Consider the following 22,573-nt stretch of genomic DNA (forward strand, 5'->3'; position numbering starts at 1 on the left):
AAGCTGCCCAGCAGGACTACTCTGCCCCCAGTCTAGAGTATCCTGGGAGGCACAGGCAGCCACCTTTCCACACACGTTCGTTGACAGACAGGATGACTGGGAAGCACTGCATAGCTGGCTGCTGTCTAGCAACAGCCTCACCTGCTATTCCTGTCCCCGCCTTCGCCTCTCGCTCCCTCACCCTCATCTCGCGTTCTTCCCCATCATCCCAACTCTCAGCCTCTCTTCCTTTGTGTGTGTGGTGTGTGTGTGTGTGCGCTCTCTCTCTCTCTCTCTCTTTTTTTTTTTTAGACAGTTTCCCTCCTGTTGCCCAGGCTGGAGTGCAATGGCGCAATCTTGGCTCATTGCAATCTCCACCTCCCGGGTTCAAGCCATTCTCCTGCCTCAGCCTCCCGAGTAGCTGGGATTACAGACACGCCACCATGCTTGGCTAATTTTTTTGTATTTTTAGTAGAGACGGTTTTTCCCTATGTTGGCCAGGCTGGTCTCGACCTCCTGACCTCAGGTGATCCACCCACCTTGGCCTCCCAAAGCGCTGGGATTACAGGCGTGAGCCACCGCACCCGGCCTCCTTTGTCTTTTGTTTTTGTTATTTTAAGGACAGAGGGAGTCACTCTTTTGTATTTCTTTCTCCTGTGGTTACCAATATTATTCCCGCTCATTCTAGATGATTTGGAAAGTGAAAAAATAAAAATAAAAAACTAAAGAAAAATCACCAATAGCTCCCCCATCCCAGAGAAAATCTTTGCTAACATTTCTCAAGAGATCATTCTAGCTTTCAGCCTGGGACTCTGGTGGCTGGACACACCATCCAAATTCCCTTTTTCCCCTTTTATTATGTTGTTGAAAAGTCAGCATTACAAATGGATACGTCTCCGTCATAGATAATTTAGAACATTCAGAAACACAGGAGAGGAGAACGTCTTTCTGTAGGTCCGCAGGCACGTGCACGCCTCACCTGCTCCGCCACTCGACAGTTTTGACTCCTTTCCATCTTCCCTTACCTTCCCCTCCTACTCTCCCTCTAGCTCCTCTTCTCCCTTTTCCTCCCTCTTCCTGCTCTCCCTCCCCCCTCTTCCCCCTTCATGTATTTTTTTCTTTGTATGCCCCAAGTCCTCCTTCCCCCTTCTATTTTCTCTCTCTGTCTCTGTCTCTCTCTCTCTCTCTCTTTTTTTTTTTTTTTTTTTTGAGACAGGGTCTCTCACTGTCGCCCAGGCTGGAGTGCACTGGTGCGATCTCGGCTCACGGCAGCTCCGCCTCCCGGGTTCAAGCGATTCTCCTGCTTCAGCTTCCCAAGTAGCTGGGATTACAGGTGCCTGCCACCATGCCCAGCTAATTTTTTATTTTTTATTTTTTTTGGATTTTTAGTAGAGACGGGGTTCCACTGTGTTGGCCAGGCTGGTCTCAAACTCCTGACCTTGTGATCTGCCCGCCTCGCCTCTCAAAGTGCTGGGATTACAGGCATGAGCCACCGCACCCGGCTTATTTTTCCTCTTGGGGTGGCCCCCAGCCCTGCCTGCACGCAGCTGCTTGGGTCAGGAAGGGTAGGAGCCTGCACGTCCTCACTCCGCCCCGTGTGTCAGCTGCACCCGTCCCTGTGAGGAGCCGTTGGGCATTTCCATGGTGCCCTGTCACTGCCCTGTCACTGCCCTGTCACTGCCCTGTCATGCTGTGTTCCAGGTGGCTCCCTGCCATCAGGAGAGGGCCACCTGAGTTGCCCTTGCAGGAATGTAAACCTCGCTTGTCTGCCAAGCACTGGGTCCTCATGTTTAGTCATGGCCGTCCTTCCCTGTCCCTGGCTGTGTCACTGGAGAAGAACAGCAAGCAGGCTTCCTACTGGCCTGGGAAAGGTCTCCCAGGGGGATGTGGATGTTGGTCATTTCTGTCTTTCCAGCCTACCTTTCAAATTATTTTTCCTGTCCCCAACTAAAAATTGGCTTTAAAAATTATTATACTCTGGGCCAAGCGTGGTGGCTCACGCCTGTTATCCCAGCACATTGGGAGGCTGAGGCAGGCTGATCACCTGAGGTCAGGAGTTTGAGACCAGCCCAGCCAACATGGCGAAGCCCCATCTCTACTAAAAATACAAAAATTAGCTGGGCGTGCTTGTGGCACCTGTAATCCCAGCTACTCTGGAGGCTGAGGCAGGAGAATCACTTGAACCCAGGAGGCAGAGTTTGCAGTGAGCTGAGATCCCACCATTGCACTCCAGCCTGGGGAACAAAAGTGAAACTCCGTCTCAAAAAGAAAAAAAAAATTATACTCTGTATCTTCCCCCCACCCCTTCCCCTCCTCCTCCTCCTCCTCCTCCTCCTCCTTCTTCTTTGTTTCACTTATGTAAGCCTGTCTGGCTTTCTTTTTCCACCTCAGTTGAATAAACTAGATCATCTCAAAGCTCCTGTCCAGCTGGACATCCCCCAGGCCCTGGGACACTGGAATTCCTTCATGCCTGCTGCTATAGTACCCCCTGAGGCCAGCTTCTAAGCAAGCCTCCCCTGACCTCACAACACAGTGAGGCTGGCCACCCAGGCCAGGCAGTAGCTCCTGCAGACAAACTGTGACAAAAGAAATGTCCCACTGTGGAGCAAGGAAGCAGCACCAGACAGGCAGCACCCTTGGCTCCTGACTCCTGGTCTTCCCGTCACCCTACAGTGTGCACAGAATCTGTCATCTTCAGGTCCTTGTGGCTGATGGTTTTGGGGTTCATGACACCCAGCGTAATTGTGTGATACAAAGCAAAGAGCCGTGGACTCCCTCATGGTGTGACCCTGGTTCCCCCAGGGGTAAAATGATAACATAACAATAAGAGTGTCAGCCCAACCTTCCCTCATAGGGTTGCTGTGAAGATCAAATGAGGAAATGTATTCTAAACTGCTTTGTGGCTGGGCATGGTGGCTCACTCCTGTAATCCTAGCACTTTGGGAGGCCAAAGTGGGGGGATCACCTGAGGTCAGGAGTTAGAGACCAGCCTGGCCAACATGGTGAAACCCCACCTTTGAAATACAAAAACTTAGCCAAAAAATTATACACAAAAAAATTATATACAAAAAATTGTATATAAATTGTATTATATTACAAAATATATAAATTAAATATTTATATATTTATTTATAAATAGATATAAAGTATTTGTATATATAAAGTATACATAAATAAGTATGTATATTTAGTTTACATAAAAATAAATATAAAGTATTTGTAAGCTGGAGTCATCACATTATTTAACTTCAAACTATACTACAGGGCAACAATAACCAAAACAGCATGGTACTGGTACAAAAACAGGCCTATAGACCAATGGAACAGAATAGAGAGCCCAGAAATAAGGCCCCACAGCTACAACCATCTGATTTTCAACAACACTGACAAAAACAACCAATGGGGAAAGGACTCCCTATATGGGTATATGGTGCTGGGATAACTGGCTAACCATATCCAGAAGATTGATACTGGACCCCTTCTTTACATTGTATACAGAAATCAACTCGAGATGGATTAAAGACTTAAATGTAAAACGCAAAACTATAAAAACCCTGGAAGACAATCTAGGCAATACCATCCTAGACATAGTATTGGGCAAAGATTTCATGATGAAGATGCTGAAAGCAATCACAACAAAAGCAAAAATTGACAAATGGGATCTAATTAAACTTAAATGCTTCTGTACAGCAAAAGAAACTATCAACAGAGTAAACAGACAACCTACAGAATGGGAGGAAATGTTTGCAAACTATGCATCTGACAAAGATCTAATATCCAGTCTCTATAAGGAACTTAAACAAATTTATAAGAGAAAAACAACCTCATTAAAAAGTGGGCAAAAGACATGAACAGACACTTTTCAAAAGAAGACATACATGTGGCCAAGAAGCATGTGAATGAAAGTTCAATATCACTGATCATTAGAAAAATGTAAATCAAAACCACAATGAGATACCATCTTATACTAGTTAGAATGGCTATTACTAAAAAGTAAAAAAACAACAGATGCTGGCGAGGCTGTGGAGAAAAGGGAACATATATACACTGTTAGTGGGAGTGTAAATTAGTTCAACCATTGTGGAAAGCAGTATGGTGATTCCTCAAAGAGCTCAAAACAGAACTACCATTTGACCCAGCAATCCTATTACTGGGTATATACCCAGATGAATATAAATCATTCTATCATAAAGACAAATGCATGCAAATATTCATTGCAGCACTATTCACAATAGTGAAGACCTGGAATCAACTAAATGCCCATCAATGACACATTGGATTAAGAAAATGTGGTACATATATGCCACGGAATACTATGCAGCCATAAAAAAGAATGAGATCGTGTCTTTTGCAGGAATATGGATGGAGCTGGAGCCCATTATCTTCAGCAAACTAACACAGGAACAGAAAACCAAATATCTCATGTTCTCACTTAGAAGTTGGAACTAAATGGTGAGAACTTAAGAACACAAAGAAGGAAACAACAGACACTGGGGTCTACTTGAGAGTGGAGAGGGTGGGAGGAGGGAGAGGAGCAGAAAAAAGAACTATTGGGTACTAGGCTTAGTATTCAGTGGTGAAATAATCAGTACAACAAATCCCCTTGACACGAGTTTACTTATGTGACAAATCTGCACATGTACCTCCGAACCTGAAATAAAAGTTTAAAAAAATTTTTTTTAAATTGAAGTGCTTTGTAAATTGTGAAGCACACTCACAGAGGCCCTCTACCAGTTTAACCCCTTCTCCAGGGTGACTGTCTCTGTTTCTAGGGGTGGAAAAGGAAGGGGAGAGAGGAATCCACTGGCGTCTGCCAGCTGCGGCTTCCCTGTGCAGTCATCTGTGGGGCACCTCCTCACCCTCCCTCAGACCCGGGCACCCAGCCCGTCATGGGCTCTGATTCTACAGGCAAAGAAACTGTCACCTGCTCAGGGGCACAATGGAAATTCATGGCAGGGCCAGAATCAGCACCCAAGTCTCTCTGGCTCTTAGAAAGGTCTGACCGCATCTGTAAAATTAGAGAATAAAAGGAGGTTCTGGAGGTTCTCCACCCCCACCCAGTGAGTACTGGCCTGCCCCATGCGGATGGCAGGTGTGTCCTCACTTCTCTGTTCAGGTGTCCCTCCCCTGTGGGCACAGCCCTGCTTACTTCCAGACAGGAAGGTGCTCATCCACTCTGCTCAGCCTCCCTGTCTCTCCCTGTCCCCTCCCCTGGGCTGAGGAACAAGCTGCCGCATCGGAGCTGCCTCCCTCTCCCCAGCACCCTCACCCACTTGCCCTCTGACTAATGGCTCACAGGAATCGAATGAGGGGCTAAACCTACACATAGCTCCCTAGGCCCAGAGCCCAGGTCGCATTCAGCCCCAGGGTCCAGGCAGAGGAGCTGGCTGGGGTATTCCTGGCCCCGCGCATGGGCTTCGTGCTCCTGTGGTGCTTCTGCCTCCTCTCTCCCGTCCAGTGGCTACCTTAAACAAGTCTGCTCTAAGTGCGCCTGACCATGCGAGGTCCTCTGGGGGAGGCCCAGGCCCTCCAAGATGGGTGTGAGTTCCCTACCCTCTCCTCAAGGTTGGGGCGTGGGCAGAGCTGCCAAGCATTCCAGCCACTCAGGCTGGCACAACTCAAGGGACTTTACTCAGAGTAACTGCCTTATTGATCCCAAATTCTCTCAACTGTTCCCAGCTGCTTTGGACTGGCCTCAGGGCACCACAAAACAGGCTGATGTCCAGCTGGTCATTGGGCACTTTCTCCTTTGGCCACCACAGTTACCCCAGCTGCACTTACCTTCCTGTTCCCCTCACACTTACACTCTCCTGCCTATGCCTCTTCCTCCTTCCCAGCTAACCCATCTCAGCATGTGGGTTCAGGCATTCATCCATTTGTCTATGTAGGGATCTTTTTTTTTTTTTTTTTTTTTTGAGTCTCGCTCTGTCACCCAGGCTGGAGTGCAGTGGCTGGATCTCTGCTCACAAGCTCCGGCCTTCGGGTTTACGCCATTCTCGGCTCAGCCTCCAGTAGCTGGGACTACAGGCTCGCCACCAGCCCGGCTAGTTTTTGTATTTTTAGTAGAGGCAGGTTTTCACGGTAGCCAGGATGGTCTCGATCTCCTGACCTCGTGATCCACCCGTCTCGGCCTCCCAAAGTGCTAGGATTACAGGCTTGAGCCACCGTTCCCGGCCAGGGATCATTTTTTAATTCATTCACTCTATCAGGCAATAAATAGAAACTGGAAAACCAACTATGTTCCAGATATTGCAGCAGGCAAGCACTTATGAAGCACCCAGGCTCTGGAGTCTGACAGTTGCATTCAAAATCTGGCTCTACCAGTTCTTTGTGAATGATTTATTTAATGTCTTTAAGCCTCAATTTCCTCATCTGTAATGTAGGAACAATAACAGTAACTAACTATAGGGATGTTGTAAGACCAAGTGGGGTCATGCATATAAATACCTCAAAATAGTATCCGGTATTAAAAGTTACTGCTGGTTGTATTAGTCGTTCTGCTACTATTAGCCACTGTCATTATTAAGCTCTGGGAACGCTTTGTTTTTTTTTTTTTTTTTTGAGGCAGTCCCACTCTGTCGTCGCCCAGGCTGGGTGCAGTGGCTGGATCTCAACTCACTGCAAGCTCCGCCTCTGGGTTCAGCCATTCTCTTGCCTCCCAGCCTCCCGAGTAGCTGGGACTACAGGTACTCGCCACCTCCCTTGGCTAGTTTTTGTATTTTTTAGTAGAGACGGGGTTTCACCATGTTAGCCAGGATGGTCTTGATCTCCTGACCTCGTGATCTGCCCGTCTCGGCCTCCCAGAGTGCTGGGATTACAGGCTTGAGCCACTGCGCCCGGCCTGGGAACACTGTTAATAACACACAGTCCATGCCCTCCAGGGTGATTGGGGGAAAGACAGATAAGTATTTATAATGTTGAGGCATGAGGTGGCTAATAGGAAATGCAGGTGCAGCAGAGGAAGGGTGTCAGGAAGACTTCCTGAAGGGGGGATGCTTGAGCCTGGGTACTGGAGAAAATAGACAAGTGAGAGGAGGACATTTCAGAAAGAGAGAAGCTGATACATGCAAGAGAGAGGGAGGTGCGGGAGAGAGGGGGTCAGCCTGCTTGGCCTCCAGGTGGGCAGGAGAAGACCCTCCAGGCCTTGAGGGTGGTGCTGAGAAGTCTGGACTCTACCCACTGTGGGATCTTAAGCAGGGGAGCAACCTGATGGAATTGGCACTTCAGAAAAATCACTGGTGACTCATTTGGAGAAAGGGTGAATGGGAAACTGGTTAGGAGTTGTCCAGGTAAGCAGGGGCTTCCATGAAGGCAGAGCAAGGGGCATAGTTTCAGGACAGCATCAGGAATTGGGCTGGACTGATGGGCTAAAGGGAGGTCAGGAAGCAGGGAAGTACAAGGTGGCATGCAGGTGTCCCCTGGAGTGATGGATGGACAGTGTCCTCACTCACCAAGACTAGACTTGCAAGAGGAAGGGCAGGTATTTTGAGAGGAAGGAGCAAGGGGAGGAGTTCCATTTGGGCTGCTCACCTGTGAAGTGTCCAAGGTTCCCCCAGCAGAGCTGTCCAGCAGAAGGTGCCTCTGCAGTACACAGTTCTGGGGGTCCCCAGTGTCACGCGGGAGCCAGTAGAGTGAGAAGAGAGGAGATGGGGACAGATCCCTGGGAGGCACCAGTTCGAGGAAGGAAAGCTGTGACGGGGACTGAGAGGAAGAGGACAGTGTGGATGGGGAGACAGGCAGACAACCAAGGGAGAGAAGTCTCCTCAGCCCAGGAGGAGTGGTCAGTACCGGCAGGGCTGCAGGAGGCCTTGCAATGTAAGAGCAGGAAAGGCGCCCAGTGCCCAGCCTTCAGAGCGGGGAGATGAGTGTGGTGTCGAGGCAGCCGTGAGACAGAAGGCAGCCCGCAGCGGGTGAGGGGTGGTGGGAGGCAAAGCAGTGGGCAAGGAGCTTGGCCAAGAAGTGGAGTTGAGAGAAAGGGCAGGGGCTGCCAGGGAACTGGGGATGAGAGTTGAAGGTGGATGTGCTGTGTTAAAATAGTGAACTGCATTTGGGCACATATACCCTATAAGCTATAAGAGGTGAGTGGAGTGTGGACCATGGGCTGCCAGGGTCGGTGAAGGATACCAGGATGGCTGGGTGAAAACTTGCTCTAAAAACCATTGACTGGGTAGCTTTTGCAGAGACGATACCCCGAAACCAAAAGGCCACTGCAAATTCCCTGAAATCCTGGAATGAGACCTTCACCTCCAGGCTGGCTACTTTACCTGAGAATCCACCAGCTATTGACTGGGCTTACTATAAGGCCAATGTGGCCAAAGCAGGCTTGGTGGATGACTTTGAGAAGAAGCTTAATGCCCTGAAGTTTCCTGTACCAGAGCATAAATATACTGCCCAGGTGGATGCTGAAGAAAAAGAAGATGGGAAAACTTGTGCTGAGTGGGTGTCTCTCTCAAAGGCAGGGTTGGAGAGTATGAGAAACAGCTGGAGAAGATGAGGAACTTAATTCCATTTGATCAGTCCACTAAGGACTTGAATGAAGCTTTCCCAGACACCAAATTAGACAAGAAAAAGTATCCCTATTGGTCTCACCAACCAATCAAGAATTTATAAAATTAAGTCCAGGAAGAAGCTCTGGCCCTTATATTACACATTCTGGACATTAAAAATAAAAATAATTATATAATTTTTTTTAAAAAAGCTGAGTGGAGACAGAGAGAATTGAAAATACAGAAGGGAGGACAATGCTGGTGAATGAGGTTCCCAAGAGAGAAGGACCCACAAAGCAGGGGATGTGGGGAGAAGTGCCCAGGGCACAGAAAGACAGGGTGGGCACGGGGGTCCCACCCACTCCACAGGCAGAGCCCTTCCCTCTCCTGTCCTCTCTCTCCTTCCACCTGCGCTTTTCTCCCTACGAAAGGGCTTGTGCCTTTCTTCCTAGGATCAAGGCCCTTGCTCACCTGCATTCCCGCCCTCTCACCTATTTCCAAACCTCCTCCACAAATTTTCCCAATTTTTCTTCCTCTATTTTATTTGTAATTATTTGCTTTTGTTTGTGATTTGTCCTGGACCTGCCAGGTCTCACACAAGACAATGCCACTGCCGAAGCTAAGTACAGTGAAATCATATTAAAGGAGATCCAGACAGAGTGGTTCTGTTTGCATTTAATGTTCAGGAAGTGACTTTTCAGGATAAGAGAAAGGCCTTGGTTACCTAGCAGGGTTCTCAGCTCAGTGAGGTGCTTTACGGTGTGAGCAGAGTCTTGGGACCCTGATGCTACTTCCAGCAGCCCCCTGCATCCCTCTGGCAGGCCCATCAGCTCGCTTCTCCCTCCTGACTTCTCCACCACAGCACAGCACCTGCCTGGGAATGCCCTATTGCTCAAGAGCTATCAAAGGCCTACATGGCACAAGGCTGTGACAGTTCACCAGCTTCCACACCTCCTCTCAATCCAGCAACACCGCCAAGAAAAACGCGAGGGCAAGTGAGCAAACCAGTTGTGATCTGCTTGGTAATCAGGTGGCAGTGCAGCAGTCCAGCCCCGCCTTCGGTTCTCCTGGAGTCTTCCAATGGAAGGGGAAGCAGACACTCTGGCACCAGTTTGCTGAAGCTCCAGACCGCCCAGCTGTTCTGTGGGGAGCATCCCAGGAACCGGAGGCAGCCACCATGGCCCAAGGTAGGGAAAGCCCCTGTGGCCACTGGAGTTCAGGGATAAAGAGGACAGAGAGAGACTGTAGGAAGTCAAGGGGTGGAGGGTGTATTCAGAGAAATAAAGAAGTAAATACAGAACTGAGTCAGGAAAAGCAAGAACCGCAGAAACCTCAGTATTCATCGGTGGCTTGAGAACCACCAGCATAGAGGTTGACAGGTAAACACAGCCACACAGCTGCATGCTAACATGCCTGCCTCCATAGCCAGGTGGGACAGGGCAGGACCAGGGATGAGGGGGTCAGGGTTTCTGTCCTTCTCAGCTACTAGCTGACCCTTTGACATCGGACGGTCACTTTGCCTCTAGTTTCCAACCCCCTTGCCTGAAAAAGGAGAGATTGGATCAGACAATCTTGAAATTGTCTTCCAGCTCTTAAGTTCTCTGAATCTTCATATCTTCTCTTTCTCCTCCATTTCCGAGGGTCTATTTCTTATCTTAGCTAATCTTCCCATCGCCAGCCTTCTCGCTATATCATCCCCGTCTCTCTGGAAAGAGCTGCTATGAAGATTAAATCATCAGTTGAAATCATTCAGAGGAATAAGCTTTCAACTTCCTCTACAACTGTAACAGCCTTACCTTTATTTATTACTTTTTTTTTTTTTTTTTTTGAGATGGAGTCTCACTCTGTCGTCCAGGCTGGAGTGCAGTAGCGTGATCTCAGCTCACTGCAACCTCCGCCTCCCAGGTTCAAGCGATTCTCCTGCCTCAGCCTCCTGAGTAGCTGGGATTACAGGCGCGCGTCACCCCGCCCAGCTAATTTTTGCATTTTTAGTAGAGACGGGGTTTCATCATGTTTGTCAGGCTGGTCTCAAACTCCTGACCTTGTGGTCCTCCTGCCTCGGCCTCCCAAAGTGCTGGGATTACAGGCGTGAGCCACTGCACCTGGCCCCATATTTATTACTTCTAGTGTTTAAATTTTTGTTTTAAAATTTTCATAACTTTTAACTGCACAACAAAGATGGGAATACATAGTTGGAGTAAAATAAATCAATAATTATAGATATAGTCTATCTATAGACTATAGACTATAGTCCTCTGCCTGCCATCCCCAATGGCAACCTCATCTCCAGAGTGAACACTGTTACCTGTCTTTTGTCTGCACATTTACATTCAGACATATATTTACTCAATGTAATACATAGGATTAGCATGTGTGGTCTTTTTTGGTATATCCATGGTATCATCATGTTGTATGTATATTTCTGCAACTTGATTTATTTCACTACACAGTATGTCTGGGAGCTCTGTCCATACCAGTCAGTACCTATAGATCTACCTCAACTTTTCCCATAGTATCAGTGCAAGTAATTTCTAATCCAGTCCCCTATTGATGGGCATTTAGGTTGCTTTCAATTTTCCAGTTACACGAGCAATATTGCAAGGAACATCCTTATCCATGCCTCTGTGTGCTCATGTGGGAGTGTCTTTCTAGGATAACTACGAAGATCACTTACTTTAAAAAGTTTTTCTACAATCTCTGTTTATTTCCTGATCATTTCACCCAATTCTCTTCTCACCTCAAGGAAAACACATATGCCCAGTAGCCAATGAACCTCCTATTTGAATAGATGGCACCTGGGCTGAAGAGTCATCCCTGTCTTAGGCAGAGATTAACATGGCCCAGGATGTCTCTAGAGGATGGAATTCTGCCCCAGCACTTGCTGCCAGGCAGATGCTGCCATGCCTGCTGAGTAGCCTGAGTCATGTGCCCAACCTGAACTGCAGCCAGTTAGTGCTGTCTAATCAATTGGTCTCCAAAAGGGGTGAGCTTCTTTTTCCACTATTAGGTAAAAGCCAAGTGCTTTCTTAGCTGGCAGTGGGTGTGGACATTTTTTTGATCATGAGTGAAAGTCAACAGTGGGCAACAGCTGTTGGGTGATGGGAAGAGCACTGGACTGGGCTCAGGAATCTGGTTTAACCGTAGGCAAGATATTTAACCCACCTGAACCTTAGTTTTCTCATCTCCAAGTGTGGATGACATGACATTTTGTCCCTCCAAGGATGCGATGAAGATTAAATGAGATAACTGTCCTAGCATACCTGGCACAGTGCCTGGCACATAGTAGATAGGCCCTCAATAAGATGTTGATTAAATCTGAAATCTGAAATAAGTACAGGGTGATTTTGCAAAAGATAGAGAATTCTATTCAACCTAGCAAATCTGAGTACCTACAATATGCTGATCATTATGCTTAATTTCTTTATAATGAAAAACTAGTTTATGAAAAAGATGTGTGTTAAAGTAATCAAAAACACTCAAAGAGACTTAAGACAAAGTTTAATACTTAGGGTATTTTGGTACAATTTGGTTCATATTTGTTTATAACAACTTTATTGAGATATAATTCATATACCATCAAGTTCACCTTTATAAAGTCCACAATTCAGTGGTTTTTCATATACTCACAAAGTTTTGCAAGCATCGCCACTATCTAGTTCCAGAACATTCTGTTACCTCAAAAAGAAATCCCATACACATTGGCAGTCACATCCCATTCCACCTTTCTTTAGCCCCTAGCAAACCCGAATCTACTTTCTGTCTCTATGAATTTGCCTATTCTGGACATTTCATATAAATATAATCATATAATATGTGTCTTTTTATGTCTGACTGATTTCTTTCACTTAGCACAGTATTTTCAAGGTTCATCCATATTTGGTATGTTAAGCATTCTTTTTTTACAGCCAGATAACATTCCTTTGTATGACATATCATTTTTTTTATCTGTTCTTCAGTTGATGGACAATTGAGTTGTTTCTACTTTTTGGCTATTATGAATAATACTGCTATCATTATTCAGGTATCATGTGAACGTGTTTTCATTTGTCTTGGGTATATACCTGGGGATGGAATTGTTAGGTCATATGGTAACTCTTTGTTGAATGTCTTGAGGAACTTCCAGACTGTTTTCCGAAGTGCTGCACCATTTTACAACCCTATCAGCAATGTATGAGGATTCCACTTTCTCTGCATCTCCACTAACACTTGTTATTATAGTCATCCTAGTGGAGGCAAGATGGTATCTCATTTGTATTTCCCTAGGACTAATGATGTTGAGCATCTTTTCACGTACTTATTAGCCTTTTGCGTATCTCCTTTGGAGAAATGTGTGTTTAGGTCCGTTGCCCATTTTAAATTTGAGTTGTCTTTTTTATTGTAGAGTTATATGATTTTTTAAAAAGTATTCTGGATATAAGTCCCTTACCAGATATATGATTTACAAATATTTCCTAACATTCTGTGGGTGTTCTTTTCACTTTCTTGACAATGTTCTCGAAGACAAACAATTGTTATTTTGATGAGGTCCACTTCATTTGGTTTTTCTCTCACTGCTTGTACTTCTGCTGTCATATCTGAGAAACTGTTGCCTAGTCTAAGATCACGAAGACTTACATCTATGTTTTCTTCTAGGAGTTTCATAGCTCTAGCTTTTATGTTTAGGTCTTTGATCCATTGTGAGTTAATTTTTAATAAATGGTGTGAGTTATGCATCCAACTTCATTCTTTTGCATGTGGATATCCACTTGTCCCAGCACCACTTTTTGAAAAGAGCATTCTTTCCCCCATTGAATTGTCTTGGCACCCTTGTCAAAGATCAATTGCCTGTAAATGTGAGTGTCTTGCTAGACTCTCAGTTCTATTCCACTGATCTATATGTCTATCCTTATGCCACTACCACATTGCCTTGATCAAGAAGTACCACTCCTCTAATTTTGTTTTCACTTTTCAGCATTGTCTGGATAGTATGGATCCCTTGTATTTCCATATGAATTTTAGGATCCACTTGTCAATTTCTACAAAATGGCTGTTGGGATTTTGTTAGGGGTTGTGTTGAATCTGTAGAAAAACTTGTTATTTTAATGATATTGCCTTCCAATCCATGAAGATGGAATGTCTTTTTATTTATTTAGGTCTTCTTTAATTTCTTTCGATGATGTTTTGTGGTATAGGTTTTGCCCTTCTTTTGTTACATTTACTAAGTCATTCTTTTTGATGCTGTTATAAATGGAATTGTTTTCTTAATTTTATTTTCAGGTTACTCTTTGCAAATGTATAAAAATACAATCGGTTTTTGTATATTGATATTGTGTCCTACAACCTTGCTGAATTCATTTATTAATTCTATTTTTTTTTTTGGTGGGTTCCTTAGGATTTTCTATATACAAGATTATGTCACATGTAAATAGAAACAATTTTACTTCTTTCCAATCTGTTTGTCTTTGATTTCTTTTCCTTTTCTTTCTTTCTTTCTTTCTTTTTTTTTTCCTTTTTGCCTAATAGCCCTAGCTAGAACCTCTAGTAGAATGTTAAATAGATGTGACAACAGCAGACATTCTTGTCTTGTTCCTTATCTTAGCAAGAAAGCATCCAGTCTTTTACTATTAAGTATGGTATTGGCTGTGGGCTTTGGAGTGCAGTGGTGCGATCTTGGCTCACTGTAATCTCCACCTCCCGGGTTCAAGCAATTCTCTGCTTCAGCCTCCCGAGTAGCTGGGATTACAGGGACCCACCACCACTCCCAGCTAATTGTTGTATTTTTAGTAGAGATGGGGTTTCACCATCTTAGCCAGGCTGGTCTTGAACTCCTGACCTTGTGATCCACCCGCCTCGGCCTCCCAAAGTGCTGGAATTACAGGCGTGAGCCACTGCGCCTAGCTGGGAGTCCCCTTCTATTCTTAGTTTGTTGAGTATTTTTATCATGAAAGAATGTTGGATTCTGTTGAATGCATTGGTTCACTTTTAAAAAGTCTAAATACAACCAAGACAAAGCAGCTAAGTCTCTGTACTTATTGGCTTATATCTAGAGGCAAAAGACAGACACATAAAAAAGTAGCTAAGAAAAACATCTGGGGCCAGGTGTGGTGGCTCATGCCTATAATCCCAGCACTTTGGGAGGGCGAGGCAGGTGGATCACAAGGTGAGGAGATCGAAACCATCCTGGCTAACATGGTGAAACCCTGTCTCTACTAAAAAATACAAAAAAATTATCCAGGTGTGGTGGTGGGCACCTGTAGTTCCACCTACTCGGGAGACTGAGGCAGGAGAATGGCGTGAACCTGGGAGGCGGAGCTTGCAGTCAGCCGACATCATGCCACAGTACTCCACCTTGGGCGGCAGAGTGAGACTCTGTCTCAAAAAAAAAAAGAAAAGAAAAACATCTGAACACCTCATCCTAATCCTTACATGTTTATATAAATGAACACATGAGCCTGGCATGTAAATTAACTTATCAATTAAGCAAGTGAGCGATTCAGTTAAGTGTATAGCTCAGTAGGTGATGGAAAGAAGGGTTGGCCAATTGAGGCAGGCTTCATAGAGCAGGTGGGTATCGGAGGAGAGTTGGAATTTGGTTAGAGAGTAAGGGGCCATTCTGAGTTGGGGCTATAACAGCAAATACAAAGACAGGGATTTGCTTGGTGATAGATTGGCTAGAGGAGAGGGCCAATGCTGGGAATGATGAGAAGTGAGAATGCAAGAATAAGCTAAGGCCAAGTATGAAAAGTCGTGTCAAGTTAAGGAATGAGCCTTTTATATGACAGACTGTAGGAGATCTCAGAACTTGTAAAGCAAAAGAATGGCATGATTAAATTGTCTTGAGGAAAGGTGATCTGATAATGCATTAAGAGATGGGAGATGGGGAGAGAGACAGGACGCAGGAGACCTCATGGAGGCTATTACTGTCACTAGGTATGAGAAGACATTGGAATTATGTGAATGTGGAAAGGGATGGATAGACACCAGAGATATTTTAATGGCAGGCATGAAGAGAGTTAGTGACATGTGAATGGGCATAGGCTGAGAAGGAGATGGGTGAGCCAATGGTGATTTAAAGGCTGTGAGCCCACCAGGTGACTGGGACCGTGGCAGAACCATGGTTAAACATGGAAAAATCAAACACAGACCCTTCTGGCAGAGACTAGTGAGGTCAGTCTGTGTTTTAGCAGAGTCTCCAGAAGGTTAGGAATGGAACTTTCTTTGACTGTCATCAGCATCCAAGCTCCCAGGGCACTGAGCACACAGCCTGTGGTGGTCAGAGAGCCAGCAGATCGATGGTGGCTCAAGCCTGTAATCTCAGCACTTTGGGAGGCTGAGATGGGCTGTTCACGAGGTCAGGAGATTGAGACCATCCTGGCTAACACGGTGAAACCCTGTCTCTACTAAAAAAATACAAAAAACTAGCCAGGCGAGGTGGCGGGCGCCTGTAGTCCCAGCTACTCGGGAGGCTGAGGCAGGAGGAGAATGGCGTGAACCCGGGAGGCGGAGCTTGCAGTGAGCTGAGATCGCACCACTGCACTCCAGCCTGGGCGATGGTGTGAGACTCCGTCTCAAAAAAGAAAAAAAAAAAAAAAAAGAAGAGCAGCTAGTCCAAGGAAAGTTAACCCCAGGGCAGTTAAACCAAGGAGTAGCTCCCCAGACCTGGAGGCTAGTACAGGGGCAAGTGAGACTGTTAACTTGAGTCCAAGAAAGTGGATGCTGGGGTGAATCTGAAGCCATGTGAGGCTGAAGGGAGCAATCAGACTTGGCCAGGTCTACAGAAGGACTTGGACAGAGGCAGAAAACCACGCCCCTCCGGAGTGTGTAAGGGAGAAGAAGATAGAGGGTCAGAGAGAGAGGAGAGGAAGGAAGAAAGAGAAATGTGCGTGCCTGGAACCTCATTAAATCCTCATCCTCACCCTGGCAGGCTGATCTTACGGACTCTATTTTACTGATGTGGAAACTGAGACTCAGGCTAAGTTACTTTCTCAAGTTTGCAGAACTAGTAAGTGGTAGGTAGGATTGGCTCCACAACCCCACTCTTTTGTCTAACCCTGGCTGCCCCATTGCAGGGCTAGAAGTGGCCCTCACAGACCTCCAGAGCTCCAGAAATAATGTGCGGCATCACACGGAAGAGATCACTGTTGACCACCTCCTTGTTCGCCGGGGCCAGGCCTTCAACCTCACCCTGTACTTCAGGAACCGGGGCTTCCAGCCAGGCCTGGACAACATCATCTTCGTGGTTGAGACTGGTAAGAACCCCAGCTGGCTCGCAGGGGCTAACTGTGTGTGTCTGGGAGGGGATTTTCGGGGGTTTGGAGGTCGCCATAGAGGGCCTCAGCTCTACTTCCCTCCTAGGACCACTGCCAGACCTGGCCTTGGGGACTCGGGCTGTGTTCAGCCTGGCACGCCATCACAGCCCCAGTCCCTGGATCGCCTGGCTGGAGACCAATGGGGCCACCTCCACAGAAGTGAGCTTGTGCGCTCCTCCCACGGCGGCCGTGGGTCGGTACCTCTTGAAAATCCACATCGACTCCTTCCAGGGGTCTGTGACGGCCTACCAGCTCGGGGAGTTCATCCTGCTCTTCAATCCCTGGTGCCCGGGTAAGGCAGGGTGCCCATGCGGGGCCCTCCTTTCTCTTCTGTCAGTGCTGCCAGAGAGACAGACTCAGGGATTTCTAGACCCGGCTCCCGGGCCACCCAGAGCCTCCCAAATTCCCTGCACTCAGCATCCGCCCCAACCACCACCAATTAGGGCGGAACCTTGCTATTCATTTACTTATTTAGAATTTTCAAGTTATAAACCAAATCATTTTTGCTTAAACAGAAAAACTGTTACAATTAAGTTTGATCATGAATAACATCTACCTTCATCATATATTTTTAAGTTAACTAGAGTTTTTTTCCTCATTATAAAAGTAATGAATGCACTGCATTAAGTATTTATGGAATGAAGGAAAGGGTTTAAAGAAAAGAAAGAAAAGTATAAAGTAAAAAGTAAAGCCTCCCAGTCTCTAAGTTCCATTCAACAGCAGTTCTATTCTTCCAGATTCCATTCACCTTTAACATTCTCTTTTGTAGTTTTACCAAAGTGTTCTGTGCTTAATCGAATACGTACGCCTCTGTGTGTGTGTGATTCTACAACACACAGTGTAAGTGAGATTACGTAATACATACCATTCTCCAGCTTCTTTTTTTTTAATTTAACAATTCAACTTTGGGCACATTTTCCTATCGGAGCATTCTTCTTAACAGCTACAATTATTCCACTGTTTGGATGCACTAGATATTTTTAACTAGTCCTCTATGTGCATTTTGGCTGTTTCCAGTTTTTTTTTTTCTTCTTCTTCTTCTTCTTCTATAAACAAAGTCACAGTGAATCTCTCAAACTACCTGTCTCTCAAGCCCTGACCTCTAAATCTTGTTGGGGACAGGGCTAGATACCTAGGCAGACACAAGGACACGATGTGGGCAGAAGGGATCAGGGGTAGAGAATGGATCTGCTGTGCCTTTGAGCAGAGGCCAGACTCCCAAGTCTGGCTTCTGACTTCGGGGACGATCCCCTTCCCATCTTCCCTCTCTTTCTACCTTCTCCCCCAGCCTTATCCCAAGGAGGCCTCCTGGGTCACATCAGGACCCAGAGCCTGGCTGGGTTCTAACGCCTCTAACCACTTCCCATTTCCCTGTCCCTGAATGGCTCAGAATGCTCACCCATCAGCCAGGTGGAGAGACCCTGCCATGGGATCCAGGAGGGCCAGTCGACTGTTTTCCCTGTCTCTGTCTCTGTCTCTGTCTCTGTCTCTCTCTCTCTCTCTCTCTCTCTCTCTCTCTCTGAGGGCCTTCTGAGCAGTGGGGAGAAAAGCGTTAATGGTGGGGCCTTCTCTCTTGAGCTTGTGCCAGGCCCTGGGGAGACCCAACACTGGGCCTAGGGTTGGCGGGGGCTGAAGTGCCCTCTGGTGCTGCAGGACGGGAGGGTATTGGCTGGGAAGCCTCACCCTATAGCTCAAGCCACTGCTGGCCCTGGCTGAGAGGAGGGGGCTGTGTGGTCTCAAGCATAAACCTGCAGCTTCTCGCCACACTGGCCCAAACCCTCAATAAAATACATCTCAGCAATGAGGCCTCCTGCACCAGCCTCCTATCAGGCTGTGTCTGAGGCTGCCTCTGAGGAGGGCACCTTTCCCTCAGGGTCAGGCAGAACTTCCAGACAGTTCCAGAACCCTGTGAGGAGGACGTCTGCGCCCATGGCCTTTTGTTTGTTCTTAACTTTAAAAAGATAATTTTAAACTTTTATTTTAGGTTCGGGGTACATGTACAGGTTTGTTATGTAGGTAAACTGCACATCACAGAGGTTTGGTTTGATGTGCGCATTATTTTGTTACCCAGGTAATCAGCATATTACCTAACAGGTAGTTTTTCAATCCTTACCTTCCTCCCACCCTCCACCCTCAGATAGGCCCCATTACTTTCAATGGCAAAAATCGCAATTACTTTTGCACCAACCTAATATTAAGATAGTTTTGAATCGGCTTCAAACACATGTTCATATGGGCAGCATGTGTATGTATGTGTATATATATACATTCGTGCTGTAAACATGGTTCATAGTCTGTAGAGACTTCATGTATCACATACAGATTTCCACGTCCATGTACACGATTTTGCTGCCTTACGTCTCTACGGTATGGAATTCCGCGGTGGAGCTGTACCAAAGCTAACTAACTACTCCCCAAGAATAGGGCGGTGGGTGGTTTCCAGCTTTGCAGTAGCACAAACAGCACTCAGACAAACAGCTTAGTGTCTAAATCTTTGTGCACATATGAAATGCTTTGCCCAGATTAAATACCTACAAAAAGAATAATGAGGTCAAGGCCAACCCTTAAGGTCTGGTTTGCTCTCTTCCAACCAAGATTAGTGTAGCAGAAAGAGTACAGAATATGGAACCAGCGGGCTGTGTTCAATTTCCAGCTCTGTACTGATGTGTGATTTGGGCAATTTACTTAATCACTCTGAGCCTGTTTCCTCAACCTTAAAATGGGGATAGGATGTAAATGTGCTTTGTAAACCAAGAAATTCCACCAAAGGTGAATTTTTGTTATTCCACCTCGTGTTCATATTGAGCCTGTTCGTGGTGTTGGGAGCGTGGACTCCCTAAGACCCACCGCCTCGTGCCCCTCTTGGTGTCGCCAGGGGCGCTTGCTCCAGAGCCGTTTCCTCTGGGACTATGGGGATGAGAATAGGGCAGGAAGGGAAAGGTGACTTTTCTGCTTCGTGCCCTCCCACTCTGGTTCCTAGAGGATGCTGTCTACTTGGACAGTGAGCCCCAGAGGCAGGAGTATGTCATGAATGATTATGGCTTCATCTACCAAGGCAGCAAGAACTGGATCCGCCCGTGTCCCTGGAACTACGGACAGGTGAGTCTCAGCCCTGCTTATGGCCCATCCCGGCCCTGAGCTTGTGGGGAGAGGGAGCAAGGCGCACGTGAGGTTCACCTAGAACTGCTGACCAACGCTCACTAAATGGCACGAGGAAGATGTGTGTTGTGAGCCCAGGTTGCCCAAGGAGCAGCCACAGGGAGTGGGAGGGTCTGTCCTTTGCTGATCATGTCTGATTTGGAGAACAGGAGCTAAGGGAAAGGGCAGTTAAAGGCCCCTTACCCAGGAATTCTACTGAGCATGAGAGTGAGGACGGAGGGCATGATAAGCACCACGTCAGTGATGATGGCATTTGGGTTCATTAAACTGTTTTTCCTTTGGGGTCCCATTTTCCACTCTCTCACTTCATCCTCACAACCCCTGGTGACTGACCCTAGCATCAATTCTGTCACACCAAGGACAACTTGCCCTTGAATGTTTCAGCCAGAAGCAGGACTGATGAGCAGCAATGCATCTCCCTCCCCGTGGCTATTGTCTCTCTATTTATGTGTCTTTTTGATGAGATATCTTTTTAATTATGAAAGCTAATACATGACTGTTTAAAAAGCTTTGCAAAGAGACATTACAAAAATGGATACATGAAGGTCATCCCAAGCACTGTCACCAGCTTGGTGTATGTTCCTCTACATTTTGTTTTCTACACACATTCTAAAATGCTACTTTATATGTAAAAATAACATCATATTAATTGCAATGCTCTGCACCTTCAGCCTTTCTAAAAGCCTGCCTCTCTTTTCAAATTCAGCCTGCAGCAGGGGCTTCAGGAAGTCCAGCGCCAGGCAAGGAAGAGGGCTCTCGAGGCTGAGCCCCACGCCAAGAGCACTGTGGGAGGGAGGGATCAGCTCTCGGCCACTCGGAAGGCTGTCAGCTGGGAAACCCTGGGGATCCTCATGGAGCCTTGTCTCAGCTTGATATGAATTTCTCCCCTGGACCTGCCCAAATAGAACTCCAACACATGTGTCCTTCCAGCCCCAGCCTGGGCCCAGGGTTGGCTATAGCCAAGACGAGAGATAGCGGTCCCAACTGGCCCCAACTCACACCCCCGGTCCTCACTCAACATGGGCAGATTGGGCATCATGGAGAGACCTGGACAGGAGTTGGCTGCCATCTGTGAGAAACAGAAGTGAGGGGTTGCTGCTCTCTCAGCCCTGGGTCCCTCTGTTGCTGTCTTTCTTTTTTTGTTGTTGTCTTGTTTTTGTTTTTGAGACATCATCTTGCTCTGTCACCCAGGCTGGAGGTCAGTGGCGACATCATAGGTCGTTGCAGCCTTGACCTCCTGGACTCAAGTGATTCTCCTACCTCAGCCTCCTGAGTAGCTGGGACTAAAGGCATGCCCCACTACGCCTGGCTAATATTTTTAGTTTTTGCAGAGACGAGGTCTCACTATATTGCCCAGGCTGGTCTCAAACTCCCGGGCTCAAGTGATCCTCCCGTCTCGGCCTCCCAAAGTGTTGGGATTACAGGTGTGTGCCATCGCACCCGGCCTATTTCTGTCTTTCTTCTTCATTAAGTGTATATTGGTTGCCTGCTCAGTGTCAGGCAGGGTGCTAAGTGCTAGATATATGAAAATGAATACAACATTGTCCCTGATCTTACAGTGTAACGGGGACTCAGACACATAAACAGGTCGCTTATCACACAGTGGAATATATAAAGACTGAGAGATAGGGGCACAGTGTTCTGAGAGCCAAGGGAAGAGCTCTTGGTTGGGCATGGGAGTATCATGGACTCTTCCTGGGAGAGGAGATGTTTGAACTGAGGTAGCCAAGTGAAGGATGGTGGGAAAAACATCCCAGACAGAGGGAAGGCATGAGCAAAGACATGAGGGTGGGAAACGGTTCGGCCCAGTGCAGGAATTTGGTGTTGCTGAAGAAATAATGGTGGGGATGGAGGGGGTGGGGACGGCGATTATTGAGACCTGAGGCTGGAGAGATAGGTTGGGGCCAGGTCTGGGAGGAACTTATGTGCCTACTGAAGGAGGTCAGAGCTTTGATTCTCTAAGCTGTAGGGGGCCTTTGAAAATTGTAAAACAGAAAAGCGAGCTGATCAGACTATCCTCTGGGGAAGATTGATCAGAGAAGCCTCCTAATTCTGCGTGTTGCCCAGTGTTGCACGGGAGTGAATGCACTCTTTTACACGCGTTCTACAAGGAGGTACAGAGTTCCTGTAATGTGCTGCGCACCGTGCCAGGCCTAAGGTCCAGAGCTGTGAAGGGAACTGGACTGGAACAGTGCCGAGACTCAGGCAGGAAAAGACAGACTTGACTATATCACATAGCCGAGTCTCATGAGGGGAGGGGACATACCCAGGGCTGTGGAGCTAAAGCAGGCTCAGGCTCAGGGAAGGCCTCAAACAGAGTGGCATTCACACCAAGTCTGAAGGACCAGGAGGAGCCAGCCTACCTTGGGTGGGAAATTCCCTAACTCACATGTAATTAGTCAGCCTAGAGCCCCAGTGAATCACGGGTGCCATGGCAGGTTGGCACCCTCACTTCAGCAGCAGCTGCCAGTGCTAAGCTGGGTCAGCAGGTGAGTGTGGAAGCAGGGGGATTTGGTTTTGGTAAGAACACCCCCTGGGGCTCTAGGAGTGTGGGGATTGAGAGGAGTGGCGGAGCCTTTTCAATCGGTCAGACTTACTGGGGAAAACCCCAGAAAAACCCAGGAGTAGCAACAGTCATCTGGAGTGAAGAGGAGGGATTTG

The 22,573-nt window shown here is 46.9% G+C and overlaps 1 protein-coding gene and 1 pseudogene across 1 annotated transcript in view; both read left to right on the forward strand.

Annotated features, from left to right (window-relative positions):
• Positions 1-8,107: 8,107 nt before the first annotated feature.
• On the forward strand, positions 8,108-10,257 carry LOC101013944 (annotated as a pseudogene).
• The window catches only part of TGM5 (transglutaminase 5), a 39,829-nt gene continuing 26,898 nt past the window's right edge, over positions 9,643-22,573 (forward strand). Inside the window, exons 1-4 of the mRNA XM_031668989.1 lie at positions 9,643-9,652; positions 16,514-16,693; positions 16,800-17,045; positions 19,734-19,852. Of these exons, the coding sequence (XP_031524849.1) occupies positions 9,643-9,652; positions 16,514-16,693; positions 16,800-17,045; positions 19,734-19,852 (555 nt within the window). The remainder of the gene's footprint in view (positions 9,653-16,513; positions 16,694-16,799; positions 17,046-19,733; positions 19,853-22,573) is intronic.

This window comes from Papio anubis, chromosome 7 (assembly GCF_008728515.1).
Source record: "Papio anubis isolate 15944 chromosome 7, Panubis1.0, whole genome shotgun sequence".
Lineage (NCBI taxonomy): Eukaryota > Metazoa > Chordata > Mammalia > Primates > Cercopithecidae > Papio > Papio anubis.